Raw genomic sequence first — 21,723 nt, 5'->3', positions numbered from 1 at the left:
TTTCCTTCCTGGTGGGTGAGTTCTTCTTCCTTGTCTTGGGGTGCCACGTGTGTCTTTACTTCTCTTCTAATCTTTCTCCCTCTGTAGGTGTTTTCGTGCTAGAGTGGTTGAGAGTGAGAGACATTCATTCTGTATGACTTAAACACATTCTTCCCAATCCAGCTGGGACCCCTAATCGAGCTTCACTTTTCCTCGGCTGGCCTTGACTCTGACCTTCCTCTCTACCAGGTGTTTAGTGAGCACCAACATTGCATAAGCTTTGGGGAAACAGTCAGAGGTTTCCACAACCTTCTCTGCTCTTGGGAAACGTTTTGTCTAATAGGAGGATAGGATGTGTAGGGAGGGAGGGAGGTAGCTAGAACGAACACCCGTGATTGCTGATCAACGCTAGGCATCAAGAGGCGGGAGAATCCTCGTTGCCCAGCAGAGGAAGAGTCAGGAGGTGCGCGGGGCCTGGGCGGGTGGCCGGCTGGGATGGCTGGAGAGGGAGGGTTGGGCTGGAAGGACCGGGGGAGGGCGCTGCCCAGCAGGGTCTGGAGCCGAGGATGTTGGTCTGTGGTCCTGTGAGTCTGTCTCCTTCTCCCCCTCTGCTCGCTTCTTTGCCAGTGCTTCTTGGTTCCGTGTGTCTCATCTGCCAGACCTGCCCAATCACAGTCTCACTGTCTTGCTAGGATTAAGACGCATCCCCAAGGAACCAAGAGCTCGCGCGGACACCCGGTCCTTCCCTTCCAGGCAGCAGCGTGTTTTGTTCTTGCGAATAGCAGCCAGGCGGTACCTGTCCTTTGGAGAAACTCCCCTGTTTTCTTCACATGCCTCTGCTGTCATCCACACAGGTGCCACCTTGTGTGTGATCTGTCAGGACCGCAACTCACTCCGCCAGACGGTCGTCCGCCTGGAGCTGGAAGATGAGTGGCAGTTTCGGCTGCGAGATGAATTCCAGACCGCCAACGCCAAGGAGGACCGACCCCTCTTCTTTCTGACCGGACGACACATCTGAGGGAGACACACCTGAGGGTGGGGCCTTCAGAACCTCAGGCTGCTGAGGCTAAAGGAAGAATAGGAACCACGGAGTGTCTGAACTGGGGCAGGACCCAGAGGTGTCTGTTGGCCACCCCCTCACGGTAGGTGCCAGGGAACCGAGGCCCAGAGGTGGACCGAGACTTACTGAGACCCACGGGGATGAGTGAACGGTGAGCAGGAACTCAAACCAAAGGCCCCTAAGTTCCGGGGCAGACCCCATCGCCCTGGCCTGTGTTGAAGTCCATCGTATGAAGAACAAAGCTTTGCCTGCTGTCACATCGTCCATATGCTTCCACGGACAGACTTGACTTTTCTCTGAGCTCTGAAGGATCCCCCCTGGCTTATCTTGTACAGGCGCCAGCGTTTCAGGTGATGGATATGATGTTGGCTATGTCGGTTTCTCTATAACCTACTACAGAGCAATATTCCAAAAGAACCTTTTAACTGTAAAGGCTGGAGACAAGAAAAAATGAAGTGGGTTCACTTAATAAGAATTATGTAAGTTTACTCTTTTAGAAGCTAGCCCAAAGGCATCAACTTTAATAAAGTAAAACAAATAGTTTCACTTCAGAGCAAATACGATTCTATTAAAATAGTATAGGGTAAATACCCTACCTCTTAGAAAGGGCAAAAGTGAAAAGAAACTTTTTTAAAAACTACAGGGGTTTCAGGAAGGAGGTTAGGGTTACAGAGATTGACCTTGAGAAATAGAATTTGCCTTACAAAGGAAAGAGGACCAAATGGCTTACTTGAAACAAACAATGAGAACAACTAAAGCGATGTGGAAAACAGTTGATAAGAACTAGACTTGTGACTCTAATTTATTGAAGCTCAGTTTTTAGTTCCTTGAATCGCTTGTCTTCTCTTACGAATGTTTGGTCCCTGACAGGAGAGGAAGGGGCACAGACAAGGCAGCAGTGATGTTCTGTGATGCGCCCACACTCTGGCTTGTGCTGGGATGTTTTTTAAACCAGCGTGTTAGAGGGCCCCCTAGAGGCTGGGCCTTGGGCCAGGTGCTTTCACAGTTACGATCTTGCTTAACCCTTCCAGCAGCCCATGTGCGTGGAATTATGCTTCCCATTTCAAAGATGAGACAGTTGAGATGTAGAGAGCGCATCTCACCAAGATCACACAGCCGGAGAGAAGCAGAAGCAGACTCTGGGGTCCGTCTCCCCACCACACTGCTTGTGGAGTGGCCCGTAACCAAAGGAAGAGTTTAAAGGTCGTCAGAAATGAATCAGCAGAATGCACTCTCATCCATCCATCTTAGACGTTTAAAGCACTCTAATGGATAACAATCCGAGAAGAAATTCTTTTCAAAGATGATGCCGAAGAGTTAATGTCAATCTTTTCTTCCTTAAGAAAAAAAGTCCATGAGTATAAAAGATTTAGATCAGTGTTTCTAAAATGATCACTTTGTATATGTCATTATTCCTATCTTGGAATAAAAACTTACCTTCTTTAGTTCTACTTGTCTTTTGTAAATGGTGGCTTCTGGTGGCTTCTGGGCTGCTTTCCTCATCTGATTGGTTAATTTAAACTTGGGAAAAAAACCCAAACGAGTATTCGTATTTGCTCCAGCCTTATTATAAATAGAATTTGTGATGCGTGTATTGTTGCTTTGCTGGGAATGAGTTGCATTGTTTTGGGAGGAAGTAGTGTGGCCAGTGGTCCTGGGGGGCTAATACCTGCTTAAAATCTCAATGAATGACAGAAGGACAGTTTTGGAAAGGAAAGAAGAACAAATCCATAAAAATAAGGGTATATTAAGATGTGGAGGAATCCCTGAAAGAGAAAAGACAGGCAGAAATGGAAGAAACAATGGCCCAAAGCGTGCAAAGGAGCCTGCCACACAGGAGGATGGTTTCCTCCTGTGCCCTGAGCTTCCGAGTGACTAAAGAAGCAGGCGGGGGCCTGGGCGTTTGGCAGGGTCATTCCCAGGGGAAGCCGCTCGGAGCAGCCATGCTCTTTGGCGCCTCGCAGCCCTCCCTGCCGCGCTCTGCACCCCGCAACCAACCTGGGCTGAGCAGCTGATTGCGTTGAGGCTCAGGCCCGGAGTGTGGAGCCCCAATCAGGGGGGCGGGTCCCCAGGCCTTTGTGAAGACAAGCTGTCGGCACCCTGTCGCCACCGCAATGTGCTGTGCCCACAGTCACTTGCGGCAGTAGATAGCAAACAGGAGCTCCCTAGTACGGAAATAAACGCACAGCTAAAACTCATAACAAAATACAGGAAATGTTATAGAGGGAGAGGTGATAAGCTCCCTGAAGAGTCAATACAGCAGACGGAATCCCATCAACAAAGTATAGTTAAATTCAGGGAAAAAGAATATACCGCATCCAGAACAAAAGAAGATCAGGTACAGATCTCGGAAATTCAAACCTCTATAGGCGGATGAGATAGACCAGCTCAAGACTGAAAGAGACATGGGCTTCCCTGGTGGCGCAGGGGTTGAGAGTCCGCCTGCCGATGCAGGGGACACGGGTTCGTGCCCCGGTCCGGGAGGATCCCGCATGCTGCGGAGTGGCTGGGCCCGTGAGCCATGGCTGCTGGGCCTGTGCGTCCGGAGCCTGTGCTCCGCAATGGGAGAGGCCACGGCAGTGAGAGGCCCGCGTACAGCAAAAAAAAAAAAAAGGAGTGAGAGAGACAGCTGGAGGTGCAGTTGAGAAAGTCTCTAAGAAGGCAGTACAAAGGGATGTTCCTGATCTCTGCTGACCCTTAACTTCTCCCTTTGCTTACTGTGTGTCAGCTGCCTGGCCCTCCTGGACCACCTTGGCCACTGCCAGGCCAGCACCCGCCTCTGCCCGGAGTGCTTCTCCCTCACCTCACATCCGCTTGGGTCCCTCCCTCGTTTGCACTGAGTCCTTACTACTCAAAGGCCACCTCCTCAATGAGGTCATCCCTGATTGAGAGTACCTGCTAACAGAACAGTTTGTTTAGCTGTCTTTTGTTTTTTGGGTCTTTCCCCACAAGAGCAGGAATTTTATGAGACAGTTCCACTGCTCTGTTCCCAGAGCCTTGATTGTGCCCAGCGAATTGTAGGGACCGCGAGATGCCCATTGAATGAACGAATGAATCTCTTCTATCTTAGCTGGTCCCAACATGGGAGCTGGGGGTGGGAGTGGTCGGTGATGGGGGAACTGATAAAATGAGTGAAATTGAGCAAAAATTCTTGGTTTAATGGGGCAGAAGTGATTAACATGTTAATGGAAAAGGAATATTTAAATATAAGTGTTAAAAACTTTTAGAGAAGCTGCTAGAAGGAAAAAACAGGGTGTCCAATATCTAAAACATTAAAGGGAAAGGTAGCACTGACAAAATCAGTGTATGAGGTAAGAGCAGGCTGGGGAGGGGATAAACAGCAAGAAAGCTTGGTAAATAGAATACACATCCAAACCTATCAATAAGCAAAATAACCATAAATGAATTAAAGTCACCTAACAACAGATTGAGGCTCTCAGATTGGGTCAAGAAAGCTACTCAGACTAGGACTCCATGTTTAAAAATTAAATAGGCAACGAGATATTTTAAGTTAAAATTCAGAGTTCTACCCAGAGGGATGAGACTGTTCCAACACGTTGTAGATATGCCAACATTGCTATGAAATATAAAGAATTGTGAGAAATACGAGAAGATGGGTAAATGGTGTAATCATAAATGGAGTCTAGTATGTCTCTTGCAGAAGCAGACAAAGAAGACCCACAGAAATGAGAGTTGGTTGACACAGTTATATGTTTGGTCTAAAGTAATTAACCTTCAAAGAGGAGAGAATGCGTGTGTAATAAGAATTCCAGAAGATGTACTGGAACTAGATAGCGGTGAGGCTCGCATAACATAGTGAATGTGCTAAACGTCACTAATGGCCAATTTTATGTGTATTTTGCCGCCATAAACTAAAAACTCTCCCAGAACATTGGGAAATACGGAATCCTGTACTCCTGAAACGCCAGATATAACAGTCACCCCAAAACCAGATAAGAATAATAAGTACACACCAAAAAACTGATTCTTTTTTTCCTGAAAACTTTCAGCAATTTACGACTCTTGCAATAAAGGAGGAGAGATCATGCTACAAGAGCAACATTTATGTGGATGTCAGAGTTCTTGACGCAGGATGTGGCGGTGCAGAGGGCACGGAATCTGACATCGGGTTAGACTCGGGTTCATGCCTTGGCTCCTTTGCCAAGTCACCCAGCTCCCTGGAGACTGTGTTAGCTATGAAATCAGCAACAGTGAGTAGCAAACTTTCTTGAGCATCTACTATGGTTAGTCATTTTACTAGATGGCTAATTGTCCATTATTTCATTTAGTCATCACAGTCACACTTGAAGTAGATATCATTGGTATCATTTTCCGGAGTAAGAAACTAGGGCTCAGAGAGGCTGAGTGACGTGTCTGAGGTCACACACCTCTCAAGTGCCAGAACAAATCTGGATTCATGCCTGCAGGTGTGAGGATAGTTTCACTAACATCGCAGCTGCGTGCTATCTTGAGTTATTTACTTCCCCCAAATGCTGTATATTGGAAGGCACTATGGCTCCTAAGACTCTGTGTGCAATAGAAATACTGATCCAGAATTTTCTCACTGGGTTGCCTGTTGCACGTGGTGCTGGATTCAAGCATGTTCCAAACGCAACACATTATGTGCCGTCTAGAGTCTAGGCAATCCCAGCATTAAGGTTTAGAAACCACTTTCAATTAAGAAGTTTGCATGAAACCTCCCACGTCTGGCTTCAGCTTCTGCAGACAGCTCTTGAAGGGAAAACCATGCACCAAGGGCAAGTCCAGTGTCCACGGCTGCTGATTCTTTTTCAGTCTACTTGCTTAGGCAGACTTCCTGCTCAGAAGGAATTAGCATTTTAATTAGCAAAACAGTTGGGAAGGCCAGTGCAGAGTTTTCAAGCCCTTCAGGTCTAGAGAAGAAACAGAAATTCTAAGACTGCATTTGTCATTCACTGAATAGGCTGTCCCAGTTTCCTTTTGCCTTTCTTCTAAAACTCGGGCGAGCACCAATTTTTCTCTCTTAGGATCTTTTGCTCTATGAAAGGGTGTTTCCTAGGGGTGGCAATCCGCCCTACCAAGAAGGGTGGGCTTTGGGTGGTGGTGTGAGTTGAATTGTGTCCCCCAATGAGATATATTGAAGTTGTAACCCCCAGTCGTTGAGAATGTGAGTTTAATTGGAAATAGGATTGTTGTGATGTAATTAGTTGAGATGAGGTCATATTGGAGTAAAGTGGGGCCCTAATCCAGTGTGACTGGTGTCTTTATAAGAAGACAAAGAGAAACAGAGGGAGAACGCCATGGGCTGTGGAGACAGAGACTGGAGTGATCAATCTACAAACTAAAGAATTCCAGGGATTGCTGGGAACCAACAGAAGCTGGGAGACAAGGAAGGATTCTTCACTAGAGCCTTAGGAGGGCATAGCCGGCTGACACCTTGATTTTGAGCTTGTAGCTTCCAGAACTGTGAGAGGATAAATTTCTGTTGTTTTAAGCCCACTACCTTGTGGCACTTTGTTACATGCAAGCCCTAGGGAATCAACACAGGTGGGCGATGCATACTTCATCTGTCAAAGTTTGGCAAAGTTTGGCAAGGTTTGGCAAAGGCTTCCTAGGATCCTGGTATGAGGTAGTTGTGGCTATAAGACTTAGGAAAGGAACACTTTTGGGGTCTCTTGATCTTGGCCAAGCAGGCAAACAAGTAAACCAAACAACCACACAAATAGATATAGCTTATTTTTTTAAAACACAGAATTTAGGACTTCCCTGGTTGGGGGCGCAGTGGTTAAGAACCCTCCTGCCAAGGCAGGGGACACAGGTTCAATCCCTCGTCCAGGGAGATCCCACATGCCACGGAGCAACTAAGCCCATGCGCCACAACCACTGAGCCTGCGCTCTAGAGCCCGCGAGCCACAACTACTGAGCCTGCATGCTGCAACTACTGAAGCCCACGCGCCTAGAGCCCACGCTCCACAACAAGAGAACCCCGCGCACCGCAACGAAGAGTAGCCTCCCTCACCGCAACTAGAGTAAGCCCGCGTGCGGCAACGAAGACCCAACGCAGCCAAAAATAAATAAGTAAAATAAATAAATTAACAAATACAGAATTGTAAAGATCGGCTGCATTCAGGAGCCAAGAGCTTCCCTTTATATTAATAACGGCTACTATCCATTGAGCTCTTTAAGTGCTACATACACACTTTTCCAAGCATTTTTTCATATGTATGATGTCATTTAATACTTAACATCCAGAGGGTAGTGGTTATCATATCTGTTTCACAGGTGTGGACAGGAGGCCCGAGCAGGTGAAGGAATTTGCTGATAAGTGGCAGAGGCAGGATCCGTCTTCAGGCCTGTCTGAGCCTGGACTGCAGGGGCTGGAGTCAATGCCCAGTGCTTCTACCTGGGGCCCCAGCAAGGGGAATTTGATTTCTACTTGAAATTTGTTATTTAGATATTATACGAACAACATTATGCCAACCAATTAGGAAAAAAAAAAAAAAAAAGGTTTCACAGTCCTTTTTCTACCAGACATTTACTAAACTCAGACCCTGGGATGAAGGTGGCAGAAATCGCCCTTATTCTTAGGTCACTCATGCCTCCATGGAAAACTCACCATCTTCTAAGTGCCTCATTCTAGACCTTTTCTCTGAATCGGAATGACTTGTGCATACTATAATTTTGCATTCTGTTTCCCTGTTTAGTTAATAGTAAGACCACAGTACGTTTATACTGCTAAGTAAGTCTTATTATTTGTTTATGGTGGCCTAACACGTAGGATTTGTTTGAATAAATGATCATGAATCGTTCGATTCCTTAAGGCTGAGCCTTTCGTTTCGTATCATCTTTTGTCATCAGACTCTTGGGAAGCGGTGTGATGCAAGTAATGGGACAAGACTTGTCTTCACCTCTCTTTGCTTCCATTTCCCCACATGTAAAATGACAAACGTAATAACAGTGTTTCCAGGCAGGATGTAAGGGGCAGGCATCATGAGTGATTAACCTGCTTGGTCCAGAGCCCGCTGGTAAATGCCCCATGAAGAGCCTGGCAACACACCTGTGTGCCCACAGAGAGGCTTTTCTTCCTTGGCAAACTGCCTTAAAGGAAAGTTCCAGCGGGTGAGACATAGGCTCTAAGTTGTTGAACATTTCTCTAGCTTCCAAATTTCTTGTCTATTTCCTTTCTGGGAGGGCACTCTGATTTTCCCTCCCTCCACTGTCTGAGCACATCGGTCACACCTGGCTTCTGGTGGCAATAGGGGCTCTTGTCACTGACGTTTTGAAATGAATGTATTCGCCGCAAAATGCTGCATCACTATTGTTTTGATCGTTGTTTCTTTAGGAACTTTTGAGGCTGAACGTATTTCCTCTGGTGTGTTTCTTGGCCTTTGAGGTCCTGGTGTTTTCCTTAATGATTTGTGTGACATCTTTGGATAACATGTAAAGTAACTCCTTACGTATCGTTCATGTTTTCTTAAATTGTCTTCTCAATATGTTTTTCTTTAAATTTTGGTCCTGCTGTTCTTTGCTATTCACAGGGCCTCCTGTAAGGGTTTACCCAGTTACCAGGTTTTACCCGGTTTGAGGTCTAGAGTGATGACAATGACAATAGTGACGACTAGTACTTATTGGGCATTTACTGTATGCCAGGCACTGTGATAGGAACTTTTCATTCTTTCTCATTACAAATTGATTATTAGGTACTATATGTGCATAATCTCGTATCTGAAACCCTTGGGATCAGGTGTGTCGATATTTTGCAATTCAGAGTATTTGACTTTTTGAAAAGTAGCGTGGTTCATATCCCACTTACCACAGCAACCCTAACAGGATGTTATGGACTCAATGTTGGCATCCCTCAAAATTCATATGTTGAAGGCATAACCCCCACGGTGGCTGTATCTGGACATGGGGCTCTAAGAAAGTAATTCAGGTTAATTACTGATGAAGTAAGGTCATCATAATGAGGTCCTAAGGATGGGGCCCTGATCCAGCAGGATTAATGTCCTTGTAAGAAGAGACGCCCGAGGGCTCTCTCTCCCCCCCGACACATGCACAAAGGTCATGTGGACACACGGCGAGCTGGCCGCTGCCCACTAGCCAGGAGAAGCCTCAGAATGAAATATAAACTCGTCGGCACCTTGATCTTTGCAGCCTCCAAAGCTGGAGAAAATAAACGTCTGTTGCTTAAGCCGCCCAGTCTGTGTTGCTTGGTGATGGCAGCCCGAGCTGACACGCAGGAACTTGGAGCATTCACGTTTCTGCAGCAAAATGTACATATACTTCTATGAAGAAGGATAGCTAAGGGCTGTACATTGCTTCAAATCCAAGTCAGTTTTTGCTGATCTACATTATTTTTAAAAACTGGATTTAAGGACTTCTGCTCCATCCGTTTTCTAGATGAAACAACAGGCTCAAGGAAATTCCTTTGCCCAGGGTGGGCTCGTCCAAGTGATGAGGCCAGGCCCCAAACCGGGTCTGCCCCAGACCGGGGCCCGAGTCCTGGGCCGGCTGGACCCCGCTGGTTCAATTGCGTCTGTGCCCCTAACGGAGCTGCACCAACGTTTGTATCTTGCGCTGCTTCTTGCTCTTTCCTACTTCACGGTGCTCTGTGAGCTTCCGCTAGAATGAAGGGGGGTGCCCTCCCCCGCCTTCACTAAGGAGCTCCAGAGATGGACCTTTAAGATCAGCCCACAGGGATCCTCAGCCAGTGCGGCGGAGCCCAGGCACACGGGGCAGAGAGGGGGTGCCCACCCTCCACGTGTCGGTCTGGAGTCCGTCCTGTTCCATCCCCCGGGCGATCTCGTGCCCGACCCTCGGAGCCACCTGACAAGAGGTTCCCAAGACCAGCCCCGTGTGGCTCCTTCTTTCCAGGTGGCCCTTCCTCTCCCTGGCAAGGAGGGTGGTGGGCTCTGTGTAGGCTGTCTCTGAAGTGTGTTGTCATTGCCTCTGGCCTTTTCTCAAGGGCTTTGGGGCTGGGGGCTGGAACGGTCACCTCCCACTCATGCAGTGGCCACTGCACAGCACCCCAGGCCGTGTGCCCTTCCTCCTGGCACCTTTCCTGTCTTCCTTTGCCTGTTCTAGCTTCTCACCTCCAACAGGGTACTCGTCCAGGCACGTGTGCGTGTCGTGTGTGGCATGATGTGTGCGTGAATGTGTGTGCACGTGATGTGTGTGTGATGTGTCTGTGTGACTGCTTGCCCGTGATGTGTCTGCACAGGTGCTGGTTCCAGGACTGGGGACCAGGGTGAGTGATGGACGGAGTTCAGGGAAACATCAACACAGTTAATCAGAAAGAACCTTTTTCTTTTTAAATTTTATTTATTTGTTTATTTTTGGTTGCGTTGGGTCTTTGTTGCTGCGCGGGGGCTTTCTCTAGTTGTGGCGAGCGGGGGCTACTCTTGGTCGCGGTGCGCGGGCTTCTCATTGCGGTGGCTTCTGTTGTTGCGGAGCACAGGCTCTAGGTGCTTGGGCTTCAGTAGTTGTGGCGCACGGGCTTAGCTGCTCCGTGGCATGTGGGATCTTCCCGGACCAGGGCTCAACCCGTGTCCCCTGCATTGGCAGGTGGATTCTTAACCACTGCGCCACCGGGGAAGCCCCAGAAACCTTTTCTTGGTCCGTCTGCGCTGCGCTTCACTTTTCTCTTCCTGCCCCTTTGCAGATCTGTGGCTTCAATGGCAACAGACAGGAAAGCCACCCTTTCTCTCTGGGCTCAGGCCTCACAAGCCTTCAGGAGCAAGGCTGGCCGCGTCAAGCAGGGCTTGGCCCTGTGCAGGCAGGAGAGGGGCTGAGGCCTGCGGGGAAATGGAGGGAGCCTGCTCTGACAAAAAGAATGGAAATGCAGCCTTTCCGAACACTGCTGGCCAGAGCACGTCTGTGGGGCTGTTCTCCAGAGCAGGCAGCCCTGCCGTCATTCCACAGCTGCACCGGCCGCCTCACGTCAGGCAGACACACAGGTCTGAGGCCAGAGAGGGCAGCTGGTGACTCCAGGCTCTCTAGAGCCCACAGAACGCTCCTGCTGGGGTGGACGGCTGCTCCCTTACTTGGAGCGACTGGACGATTTTACTACAGCTCGTGTGATCTAACAAGGCAGTCAGCTCTGGGCACTGTTGGTTTGTCATTTGCAGAAATTCAGGAGAGCAGAGAAACAGCAATAACAATAATAATAATAATAGTAATAACAATAGCAACAAAAATAATGCCAGCGAAAATACATTCTTTATTATGCACCAGGCACTGTGCTAAGCGTTTAATCTTCAGACAACAGGAAAGATGGGTATTATTCATCTCCATCATACAGACGAGGAGACTGAGGCTAAGAGGGGTAAGTGACTCGCCTGCAGGTACACAGCTGGTGAGTGGCAGAGCTGGGGGTCCCTGTAGGTCCGCCTGACTGCATGGCTTGAGTTATTAGTGATGAAATTGCTCATCTGACTGCTGGATGGCTGTGCAGTCAGTGTTACTCTTCTCATTCTTCGATTTCATCCAGGCCAGGATTCCTGGGGGAGCCCCAGGGCCGGATGCTGTATCCACTAGGACGGGGCTCCGGGGCCCCTGGGGGGAATGGCTCCGTGGGGTGGTGCTCTCGACACAGGGAGCTGAGGGCTTCTAGGAAGAGTTTTCTGAAGGAGGAGGACACAGCATTGTACAGCACAGGGGTCACCGCCGAGCTGACGTAGAAAAGCGTGTTTGTCACCATGTAGAAGTAGTGATAGAAATCGTAGAGCTTGCTGGAGAAGAAACCGGAAGGCAGGTTAGAGGGCCTGCCACCTGCCCGTGGCATCCTCCCCTTGCTGCTGGGAGTGTCTCCCCTTCCACACGGCTGGGTGAGGAAGGCCTGCTTCCTGCTGTCGGGAAGCTCAGTGTAAATTCAAGAGATGTTCCGTCACACCAGCTGCCTTTGGCTGACCTGCCCCACCCAGCCTTTGAGTCCCTGTGCCTGGTTGCCCGGCCCGGTCACCTGCACAGTGAAGGGCGCACCTGCTGGTGGACGGGGGCCACTGGCCAGCCCGCTGAGACATGGGGAGCCTCGTGGTGCTGGGCGTGGTCAAGGAGATGTGGCTTCGCTAAGAGGAGAAAGTCCTTCTGAGAAGCTGCGCCCCTTGTCGCTGTGGGAAGGGCTGTGTGTGTGCATGTGTGTGCACTTGGGGGTCGGAGGGGGGCGCTAGCAGCTCTCCAGAAGGAACCATCTGTTGACACAGCTATCTCCTTGGAGGCCACGTGGGATCTCTCTCCTCTCAGATGTTTGACTTTCCCTTATGATCGAGGCATAGTGATTTCCAAAAGGAAGATAAGGGATTCTCTGCTTTGCTTTTCTCCAATTGTGTCATAAAAAGGGTGTGCATGGTCTGGTCTCTAAGGGGCCTCTGTTAACTCATGGAATCACAGCTCTGAGGCTTCTTCCCTCTCTCCTTGTAAGAACATGGCCTTTTCTCCGCTCCCTGCCTGTAGGCCGCTCTCCATCCTGAAGTCAGGATGCTCTGACTACCACTCACATGGCCTGACCAGTTCAGAGAGGTTTCTGGATAATGCTCTGTTCCCCACCCTGAGCTGGGAGCTTTTGGGATAACAGACTGGGCAGGACCAGATAGAATGGAGGCCAGAGTTCTGGGAAACCCAGCAACTGGGGGTCCCTCCGGAGAGCAGAGGCAGCCCTGGCCCCGCCCGGCGGCCCCTCCCTGTGTGCTGGGGCTCCTCCCCTCACTCACTCGGTCCACCCGTTGTCAGGGACGTAGCAGTACATGAGCCTGCGGGCGTGGTACGGCATCCAGCAGACGACATACACAGCCACGATGGCTCCTGCAGGACCGGGGAGAGATAGACAGACAGGAAACACGTAACAGTTACACCATCTCTGGGGAAGAAGCTGCCCAAGGTGACAAGAGCATTTCCCTTGAACTTGCTCCTGGAGTCTAGGGGTTGGAAGGGGACTTTGAGGTTATCTGACACACCCTTACCTGGATCTGTTCCCAAACCTGGTGTTACCCTGTCCTCTGAGTGAATGTCCACTTTAATCCTGACCTGTCCACTGACATGCTTCTAGAAACTGCTACAATATCTATAAGCTCCTGGTCACTAGAAAATACTCCCAACTCAGGGCTAGATATTCCCACTTTGTCTGACTGCAGAGACAACAGAACTCAAATGTCCTTCTGCCTTGTAAGGCCTCTCCCTCTTCTGTCCCTTTTTCTGATTGATTGATGGTACCACCATCCGTGTGGCACTCACATCGTAAGCCACAGAGTCTTCTTTTTCCATTACCCCCGAGATCCAATCTATTACAAAGCATCCCCCTCTCCATTCCTTCCTCACTTCCACTGTGCCCACCCTAGGGGCCCATATCTTCCCTTCACCGGATTATGACGGCAGTCTCGTAAGTGGCTCCATTGTCCCTAACCTTCTACCTCTTCCCTTCCTTTCTTCTACTCCTGCCCTGGGTGGCAAACCCATTCTCTAATCCACTGTGGCCCCTGCACCAGCAGCGTCCACCTCAGCTGGGAGCTTGTGAGAAATATAAAATCTCAGGCACATCCCAGGCCGGCTGAATCAGAATCTCTGGGTTGGGGGCCAGTGGTCTGCGTCTTACAACTGTCCACATCATTCTTGTGCACACAGAAGTTGGAGAAGCAAACTTCTCAAACTTGGAGAGCCTGTCCTCTAAGACTGCTGAGCACATATATCTCAAGAGCAGCTCTGGACACCAGCTCTTGCCATGACGGCCCGTTGTCTATGGAAGGAAATCCAGGCCTTTCATGGGCTGCCTTTGTTACTTGTCACATCACGTTGCACTTGGCTCCTATATTTTGGTCCTGCCCACAAGACCGTGGCACTGATGACAGAGGAGACCCTCTCCCTTTCTCCATCCTCCCAGACCGTCGTGAGTTCCTGGATCACAGCAGGTGCTTGGAAAGACCTCCGTTTTCCTGTGCCTTTAAAGTTGCCCTTACAAAGCCAGGTTTGCCCAGATACGTAGAAAAGCAAACACACTGATCGATGTCACATAGGAACGGTAGAGAGTTAGTGGAGAGCTGGATTTGGAGACCCAGCTGGTCTGAGTCCACTGTTCCTGGTCTGTGGATTCTTAACTACCTTTGCTCCTTGCGTCCGTCTGTACAGCCAGACTCCCTGAGAAGCAGCCAGACACCTGCTTGTCTTTGGGCACCACTCCCTGGATCAGACTGGGGGGTTCACGTGCACAGTTCCCATTCTTTCCTTTAATTCTACTGCTGCACCTTACAGAAGCCTATTGGTGATTATGTAACTCCCCGGGGCAAAGAGAAAAATGAGGGCTGGAGGGAGGCAGCAACTTGCTCAAGGTCACGTGGCCAGGTACTGGCGGAGGCAGGCCTGGATCCGGCCCTTCCCCTCTGGGCGGTGTTGCCGGGCACTTAACTGAGAACTTGGATACTGCGCTGGAGGCCACGGATCCGGCGGGAGTCCTTGTGTCTCACCAGGGCGGCCTGGCCTCCCAGGGCCAGTGTCCTCCTCTCCTCGCTCATTAGCTTCAGGTGGCTGGGGGCGGAGCTGCCTGTGGCAGAAGGGGATGGCCCCTGGGAGCAGAGGGCCTCCAGGTGGCTCACGGTGACCCCGCTGAGGAAAGCAGTTAGTGCCAAGGGGAGCACAAAGGACGCCAGCACATTCACCTGGAAAAGGTAATTCCAGAGGTTACGGAGGTATCACCAAGGCTCAGCGATACTCTGGTGATCAGGCCGGGCCCAAGGGCCCAGGAATCTGTAGCAGCAGGAGTGGGGGCCGGCAGGCGCATGGTGACAGCAGGCTTACAAGAGTAAGTCGAGCAAATCCTCAGAAAGTAAGGAGAGAGCAATGAAAATGGAAGAGAAAAGATAAGAAAATTTGGGACGTTTAGGATGCTCACCATCTAAATAACAGCTGTTCCAGAAAGAAAAAGAATAGAGAAAACAGAGGGGAGGAAATTATAACAACATCGAAACACACGACCAAAACCACGTTTACGGAAGATTTCCCAAAATGGAGGAATATGAGCTTCTAGACTGAAAAGCCTTTGACTACTCAGAACAATGAATGAAAATAAATCCATGTCAGGGCGTGTTCTTGGGAATTTTAGCGCCTGGAGATACAGTCTTGAAAGCTTCCGAAGGGATAAAATGGCACAAACAAAGGATGGGGTACCAGAATGGCATTATACTCACTCAGAGCAACAGTGGAAGAAGCTAGAAAATAAGAGTGATGCGTCACAATCTGTGAGGAAAACGATTTCCATCTTATAACTTTCTGCCCAGCCATATTATGAGAAACGCAAGGATAAAATGAAACATTTTCAGACATGGAAATTCTTAAAAATTTGTTTACCTTCTACGAACTTTCTCTCAGGTCGCAGGAGGTTACAAGAGCATATGTTCCATCAAAATAAGGTTCTGAACAAATACAGAGGGAGACCTGGGATCCCCAAATCAGTGTCCCACAGAGGAGCAGAGAGATGGGGTGGCATTGGCAAGGTGCCAGCTGTGCGCCCAGTGAGGCTGGAGCAGAGGAAAGGGCTCTAGGGATGATTGAAGAAGACAAGATGAAGCTGGTAGATTACCTCATGGGTCTGAACATATTGAAATGGTATTTATACTTCTGGTAGAGAAGGAAAAATGAGTTAGAAATAGATGGGAAACTAAGCAAATGAGAGGGAAAAAAGGGCTATTCATTACTAACTGCAAGGAAAACAAATACTGGAGATAATATTGTAATATTGGAAAGGACAAAAACAAAAAATATACAACCTGGCTCATCAGTGAAGAATTTTACATAGTCACAATAAAATAAATATTGACCATGAATCTAACCAAATACCATGACATAATTATACTGAAAGGATGGTGAGAGGAAGTGTGTGTGAACGTGGGGTGTGGAGGGCAGGGATGGGAGTGTAAAAGAATGACGTATTCATCTTCTACAGGTAGAAGTCAGTGGATAAATTTAAGGCTGATGGATAAAGCAGGCGTATTCTTTGGAAAATGTAGGCAAAATGTAGCGGGAGTTACGTAAGAGTGGATGGTGGTTGCCTCCAGATGAGAGACTAGAAATCAGAGCATGGAGGAGCAGAAAGGGAGCAGCTGTTTTACATTATAAGTCTTGTGTTATTATTTGATGTTTTTTGATTTATGAAAAACAAGTTTATATACCTTGTGTTTTAAATGTTTAATTTTTCAAATTCAAAATACATGTGTTATAGGGTTTTCTCCTCCTCAGTTCTTTCCCTCTGCAAACATTGGGGAAAAAAATGAAAGATTTTAATAGCACTTTAAAATCAGTGCAGAAAAAATGGGGACTTCCCTGGCAGTCCAGTGGTTAGGACTCTGCACTTCCACCGCAGGGGGCATGGGTTCCGTCCCGATCAGGGAACGAAGATCCCGCAAGCGTGCGGCCAGAACAACAACAAAAAGCATCACAGAACGTCTCAATTGGGTGCCGGACCTTTTTAAGGAGTTATCATTCAGGCTTTTTTCACCTTAATGCATGCTTACAAGTCAGCAACACCTAGAGAAAAATAAAACACTGTACATGACAATCATTTTAAGTTTGTTGTGGAACCAAACAGGTTTTTATTGACAATATACTTACTATCAAACTGTAACTTTAGTACCAGTCAAGACAGAAATTGAAGGTGAAACATATATTCATAAGTTAGTGATTAATCTTTGGCACCTTTGAGATCTTTCTAGAAGAACTATCAAGGCATACCTGGAGATATTGTGGGTTTGGTTCCAGACCACTGCAATAAAGTGAATATTGCAATAAATTCAAGTCACACGAATTTTTTTGTTTCCTAGTGCATATAAAAGTTATGTTTACCCTACACTGTAGTCTATTAAGTATGGAATAGCATTATGTCTAAAAAACACAATGTACATACATTAATGTAAAAACACTCTATTGCTAAAATTTGCTAACCATCACCTGAGCCTTCAGTGTGTCATAAACTTTATTGCTGTCATAATCTTTATTTGAAATATTGCGAGAATTACCAAAATATGACACAGACGTGAAATGAGCAAACGCTACTGGAAAAATGGTGCTGATAGACTTGCTCAACTCAGGGTTGCCACAAACCTTCAATTTGTAAAAAACACAGTAAAGCCAAGAGCAATAAAACAAGGTATGCCCTCGCAGCTTTTTCTACTTTCAAAAACTCTGAGCAGTTTCCTTGGTCAAAAAGCATTGACTCATGTGGGTAATGAATCAACTCACTGATAAGACACTAAAAAGAAAGATGGGCCAAAATAATTTGAGTCTGGTGGTTTTGTTGTGTTAACACAGGCTGTACATCTCAAGTGAAACATTTTTGACATACACCATTTGTCAGACAACACTGGTTCACTGAAAGAATTCACTACATATAATGTCAAAAGCTTGGCCCGCGAACACTTCATGGCTTTCATTGCATTGGTTGGTCCGTACCAGTAAAGCAAACGTTGAAAGTAGCATATCTGCAGCACAAACATTGCTTAACACTTTTTTTTTTTTTTTTTTTTTGCGGTACGCGGGCCTCTCACTGTTGTGGCCTCTCCCGTTGCGGAGCACAGGCTCCGGACGCGCAGGCTCAGCGGCCATGGCTCACGGGCCCAGCCGCTCCACGTTATGTGGGATCTTCCCGGACCGGGGCACGAACCCGTGTCCCCTGCATCGGCAGGCGGACTCTCAACCACTGCGCCACCAGGGAAGCCCCTGCTTGACACTTTTTTCTCTCTCAGGCCTAACTCCAATATAAGTACAGCCTGGAAGCCACTACCCCAGTCTGTGAAGCGTGGTAGAACTTGACAACCAGGTCTTTTGAGCCTGGGGTTGTTAGTCCATTGCCGGGGGAACCACACGAGTGTGCAGCGGGAACCAGGCAGTCAGGCCTTGGGCAGAAGCAGCAGTGCACTGACTGTTCTGCTGACTGATTCCCTGCAGCTCACAGTCTGGAGGCAGCTGGGACGCTGGGAGGTAGATGAGGGTCCCGTGCTGCCCTGTGGCCGGGATGTGCTTGGGCCAGGGCTGGGGCAGGCAGCAAGCCTGTGGGCAGACCGCTGAGGTCTGAGGTCACAATTAGTCCACCTGATGCAGTGCTAGGAGGAGCCACTCCCACTGTTGTCAGTGGCCTCCCTTATTCTGACTGCTGTCTTGATTCCCTGCAGGACCAGTTCCATTAGTATGGTTACTGTTGGTGGGTTTTGGTGTTTGTTGTTTCGGTCTCCTTTATCATCAGGTCCAGACTGGGGTAAGGAATTTGACAACTTGCAAAACTGTCTGATATAGGAAGTGGATTTTTTAAAAATTAGGGATCCTGCCTAGCCGGCTTTGAGTAATTCTCCTTATAGGGACCATAGTAAGCCACTCTGAAAGCAAGTGGAATGTTTTCTTATTGGGTTTAACTTCACATTTTTCCATATTCTCAGTAAGGCTGCAGTGGATATGTGTATTTCTTTTGAAACGCTTCATTAATGTTGAATGTTCAGGCCTCTTTTTATATCTGCACAACGTCCCAGTAAACTAGTTGTTCTTTCATGTTCTTGTCTTGGGGCTAAAGATGACTAGTTTTGGTGATAATACAAAAGCAGACGCCTAGGGGGGGTCATGAAATCTATATTTTTACCTGCTCTCAGGGTAATTCTTATACCCCGTCACATTTGCTCACCACTCCTGCAAGAGTGGGAAGACTCAGAGTTAATTTGGAATTCAAATCTGGACTTCTCTTTCTTTATTATTTTTTTTTATTGAGGTATAGTTGATTTACAATACTGTGTTAGTTTGAGGTATACAGCAAAGTGATTCAGTTATACATACATACATATTTTGTTTTATTTTCCATATAGGTTATTACAAGATGTTGAATACAGTTCCCTGTGCTATACAGCAAATCCTTGTTGCTTACCTATTTTATATAGAGTAGTTTTTATCTGTTAATTGCATACTCCTAATTTATCCCTCTCCCCTCCCTTTGCCCTTTGGTAACCATAAATTTGTTTTCTATGTCTGAGAGTCTGTTTCTGTTTTGCATATATATTCATTTGTATTATGTTTTAGATTCCACATATACGCGATATCATATAATATGTGTCTTTCTCTGACTTACTTCATTTAGTATGATAATCTCTAGGTCCATCCTTGTTGCTGCAAATGGCAATATTTCATTCTTGTTTGGACTTCTCTTAGTGTTTCACTTTAGCCAAGTCTCTCCACAAGTCCTTTGTAAAATGGGGGCAATGAGACCCAAGTTTCCGACTGGTCTCCAGTATGAGAGATGAAAACAGGCTGTAGGGTCGCCCCTCCCGCTTACCTGGATGAAGACCTGCAGCGTGGTACGGCTCACCAGCACGGTGCACACGAGCGAGGCGGGCTCCGGCTGCCCGCCGGCCGTCTCTAGCTCGTGCTTCTGCCCCATGACGATTGCCATGGGCAGAGCCAGGCCGAGCGAGGCGGCCCAGACGAGGGACAGCAGGCGGCGCGTCCTGCGCGGTGTCAACAGGCTTCGGGCGCGCAGGGGCTGGCAGACGGCCAGGCAGCGCTCGGCGCTCAGGCTGGCCACGCTGAGCACCATGGCGTAGGCGCACAGCTCGCGCACGAAATAGTAGGCGCGGCAGCCCAGGTCGCCGAAGACCCAGGGGTAGTGGAACCACACAAAGTTGTAGAGCTCCATGGGCACGCCGACCAGCAGCAGCAGCAGGGCGGAGAGCGCCAGGCTGAGCACGTGGCAGCGCAGGCGCCCGGGGGGCCCGGCCCGCGCCTTCAGCACCACGTGCGCGGACAGCGCATTGCCCGCAGTGCCCAGCGCGAAGATGAGCGAGTAGAGCGCGGTGAAGAGCACCTTGGCCCAGAGGCGCGTGTCCACGCCCAGCCGGGCGTCCAGGCCCAGCGCGGGGCCGGGGCTGGGTCCCGGGGGCCGCGGGCTGCTGGTCTCCATCCCGCTCCCGCGGCTGCACTCCCTCCCTCTCCCTGCCCGGAGACTGGGCGAGCTGCCCCGTCAGCCGGCGCCTCCTCCTCTCTGGGAACCTCCAGAACAGGAGGACACGCCCCGCGAAGGGTGCCCCCGAGCCAGCGCAGGACCGCGAGGGGAGGCCCGCTAGCCGCGCTCACATTTCTCAGTTCAGCTCCACGCAGGAAACACGTGCTTGGTGGACGGTGGGCTCCTTTTGGGACCTGAGAGACATGCGTTGGGCCAGACGCCTGCACGTACTAGCTGTGTGACCTTGGGCAAGTTATTTTTTAACCCTCTCTCAACGCATTTAAAAAATATTATTGCAGAATCTCTGTGAAGATGAAGTGGGTGAATCTGTGTGAAACTCTGCACTGCAGCATAAGTAGGCATCCCACACGCACTGCGTGCCCCTGTGCTGTGCTACTGTCTGTGTGTATAGTCCCAAGGACAACTGATCAAGAATTTGCCCGCAGTTCAGCATTTTGCAGCTGTCATCCTTCTTGCTAAAGCACACTTTCATCTTCTGTTAAAGGCTGTTTCAGTGCCGCACTAATAACCTCAAGGACTCCTTTGTCACTGTCAGATGCCTCCTCATGATATCACGTTTCCCCAGTCCTTCAAGAATGTCATTCTCATGGAGCAGTGTCAGCAAGGGAAAAGAAATATGTTTCGCATGTTTCAAAACCTTCCATTGGTCTCTTTCCTAAGCCCTTCTAGAACACCAGAACTTTACAACTGGAAGGCCGTTGTGGAGGGTTTCTTATCCCCCCCTTAGCTCCCCGGGCATTTAGGGCCAGAACCAGGTCTCCTGATTTTTTGTCTTCAGCAAAGTTGTTATGGCCCAGTGATATTTAATTCTTCCATTTGGATATATAACCTTACAGTCACTGTGGGGGCTAGGGCTTCAATATATATATATAGAGAGAGAGATAGATAGATAGATAGATTGAAATTTTTTAATATTTATTTATTTGGTTGCATGGGGTCTTAGTTGTGGCAGGCGGGCTCCTTAGTTGCAGCTCACCAGCTCCTTAATTGCAGCATGCGGCTCCTTAGTTGCGGCATGAGAACTCTTAGTTGCGGCATGCATGTGCGATCTAGTTTCCTGAACAGGGATCGAACCCAGGCCCCCTGCATTGGGAGCACGAGTCTTATCCACTGTGCCACCAGGGCAGTCCCAACATATATGTTTTGAGTGGACACAATTCAGTCCATCACAAGGATTCCATACATATGAGTTTTAGACAAATTTTCTTTAAAGCAAATAACCAATATTAATAATTTTTTAACTTTTTACTGGGTTTCACATAGCTCAGTCAGGCCTGTAGGACCTGGAGAAGGGCAAGTTCCTGCTTCCCTTTGGACGAATTCTCCAAGGACTTAGTCTCCCAAGGTCTAGACTGGAAGAGTGGAAAGACCCCCGGGGTGGAGTCGGAAGAGGTGGGTCCACGTCTCATCTCTGCTGTTCACTGGTTGTGTGTCTTGGACAAGCCTCCTGTCTCTCTTAGCCTAGTTTACTCTCTGAAAAGGAGGAATGAAAAATACTATGATCTGTTTTTCTTATCTCTTTGGGTTAGAGCACAGAGCAGATAGGAATCTTCCGGGCTGGAGTTCCCAGGCTGTCACTTCAAGGAGTTAAATTCTTAACTCTTTTGAGGTAAAGAAGCTCCAGGAAAAAGGGGGCAGTCTCTGGTTTTTCATTTGTGGTGCTATTGGGGGTGAGTCTGTTTTCCAGGACACACCCATCAAAGACATGAAGAGGTATTGTTACCTTTTA

The 21,723-nt window shown here is 48.5% G+C and overlaps 2 protein-coding genes and 1 pseudogene across 2 annotated transcripts in view; 1 reads left to right on the top strand and 2 right to left on the bottom strand.

Moving 5' to 3' along the window:
• GREB1 (growth regulating estrogen receptor binding 1) overlaps positions 1-2,470 on the top strand; it is a 69,194-nt gene extending 66,724 nt beyond the window's left edge. Inside the window, exon 32 of the mRNA XM_012534854.3 lies at positions 834-2,470. Within this exon, the coding sequence (XP_012390308.1) occupies positions 834-997 (164 nt within the window). The 3' untranslated portion in view covers positions 998-2,470. The remainder of the gene's footprint in view (positions 1-833) is intronic.
• An 8,747-nt stretch (positions 2,471-11,217) lies between these two features.
• On the bottom strand, positions 11,218-19,960 carry NTSR2 (neurotensin receptor 2). The gene is given in 5 exon segments (XM_004274931.4): positions 11,218-11,572; positions 11,574-11,748; positions 12,727-12,817; positions 14,412-14,661; positions 19,308-19,960. Coding segments are annotated over 5 exon segments (1,284 nt in total). The 5' UTR covers positions 19,932-19,960; the 3' UTR covers positions 11,218-11,428.
• LOC117203235 (cyclin-dependent kinase 8-like) lies at positions 17,884-18,514 on the bottom strand (annotated as a pseudogene).
• Positions 19,961-21,723: the final 1,763 nt, after the last annotated feature.

This window comes from Orcinus orca, chromosome 13 (assembly GCF_937001465.1).
Source record: "Orcinus orca chromosome 13, mOrcOrc1.1, whole genome shotgun sequence".
Lineage (NCBI taxonomy): Eukaryota > Metazoa > Chordata > Mammalia > Artiodactyla > Delphinidae > Orcinus > Orcinus orca.
This window is presented reverse-complemented; position numbering and strand designations above follow the sequence as displayed.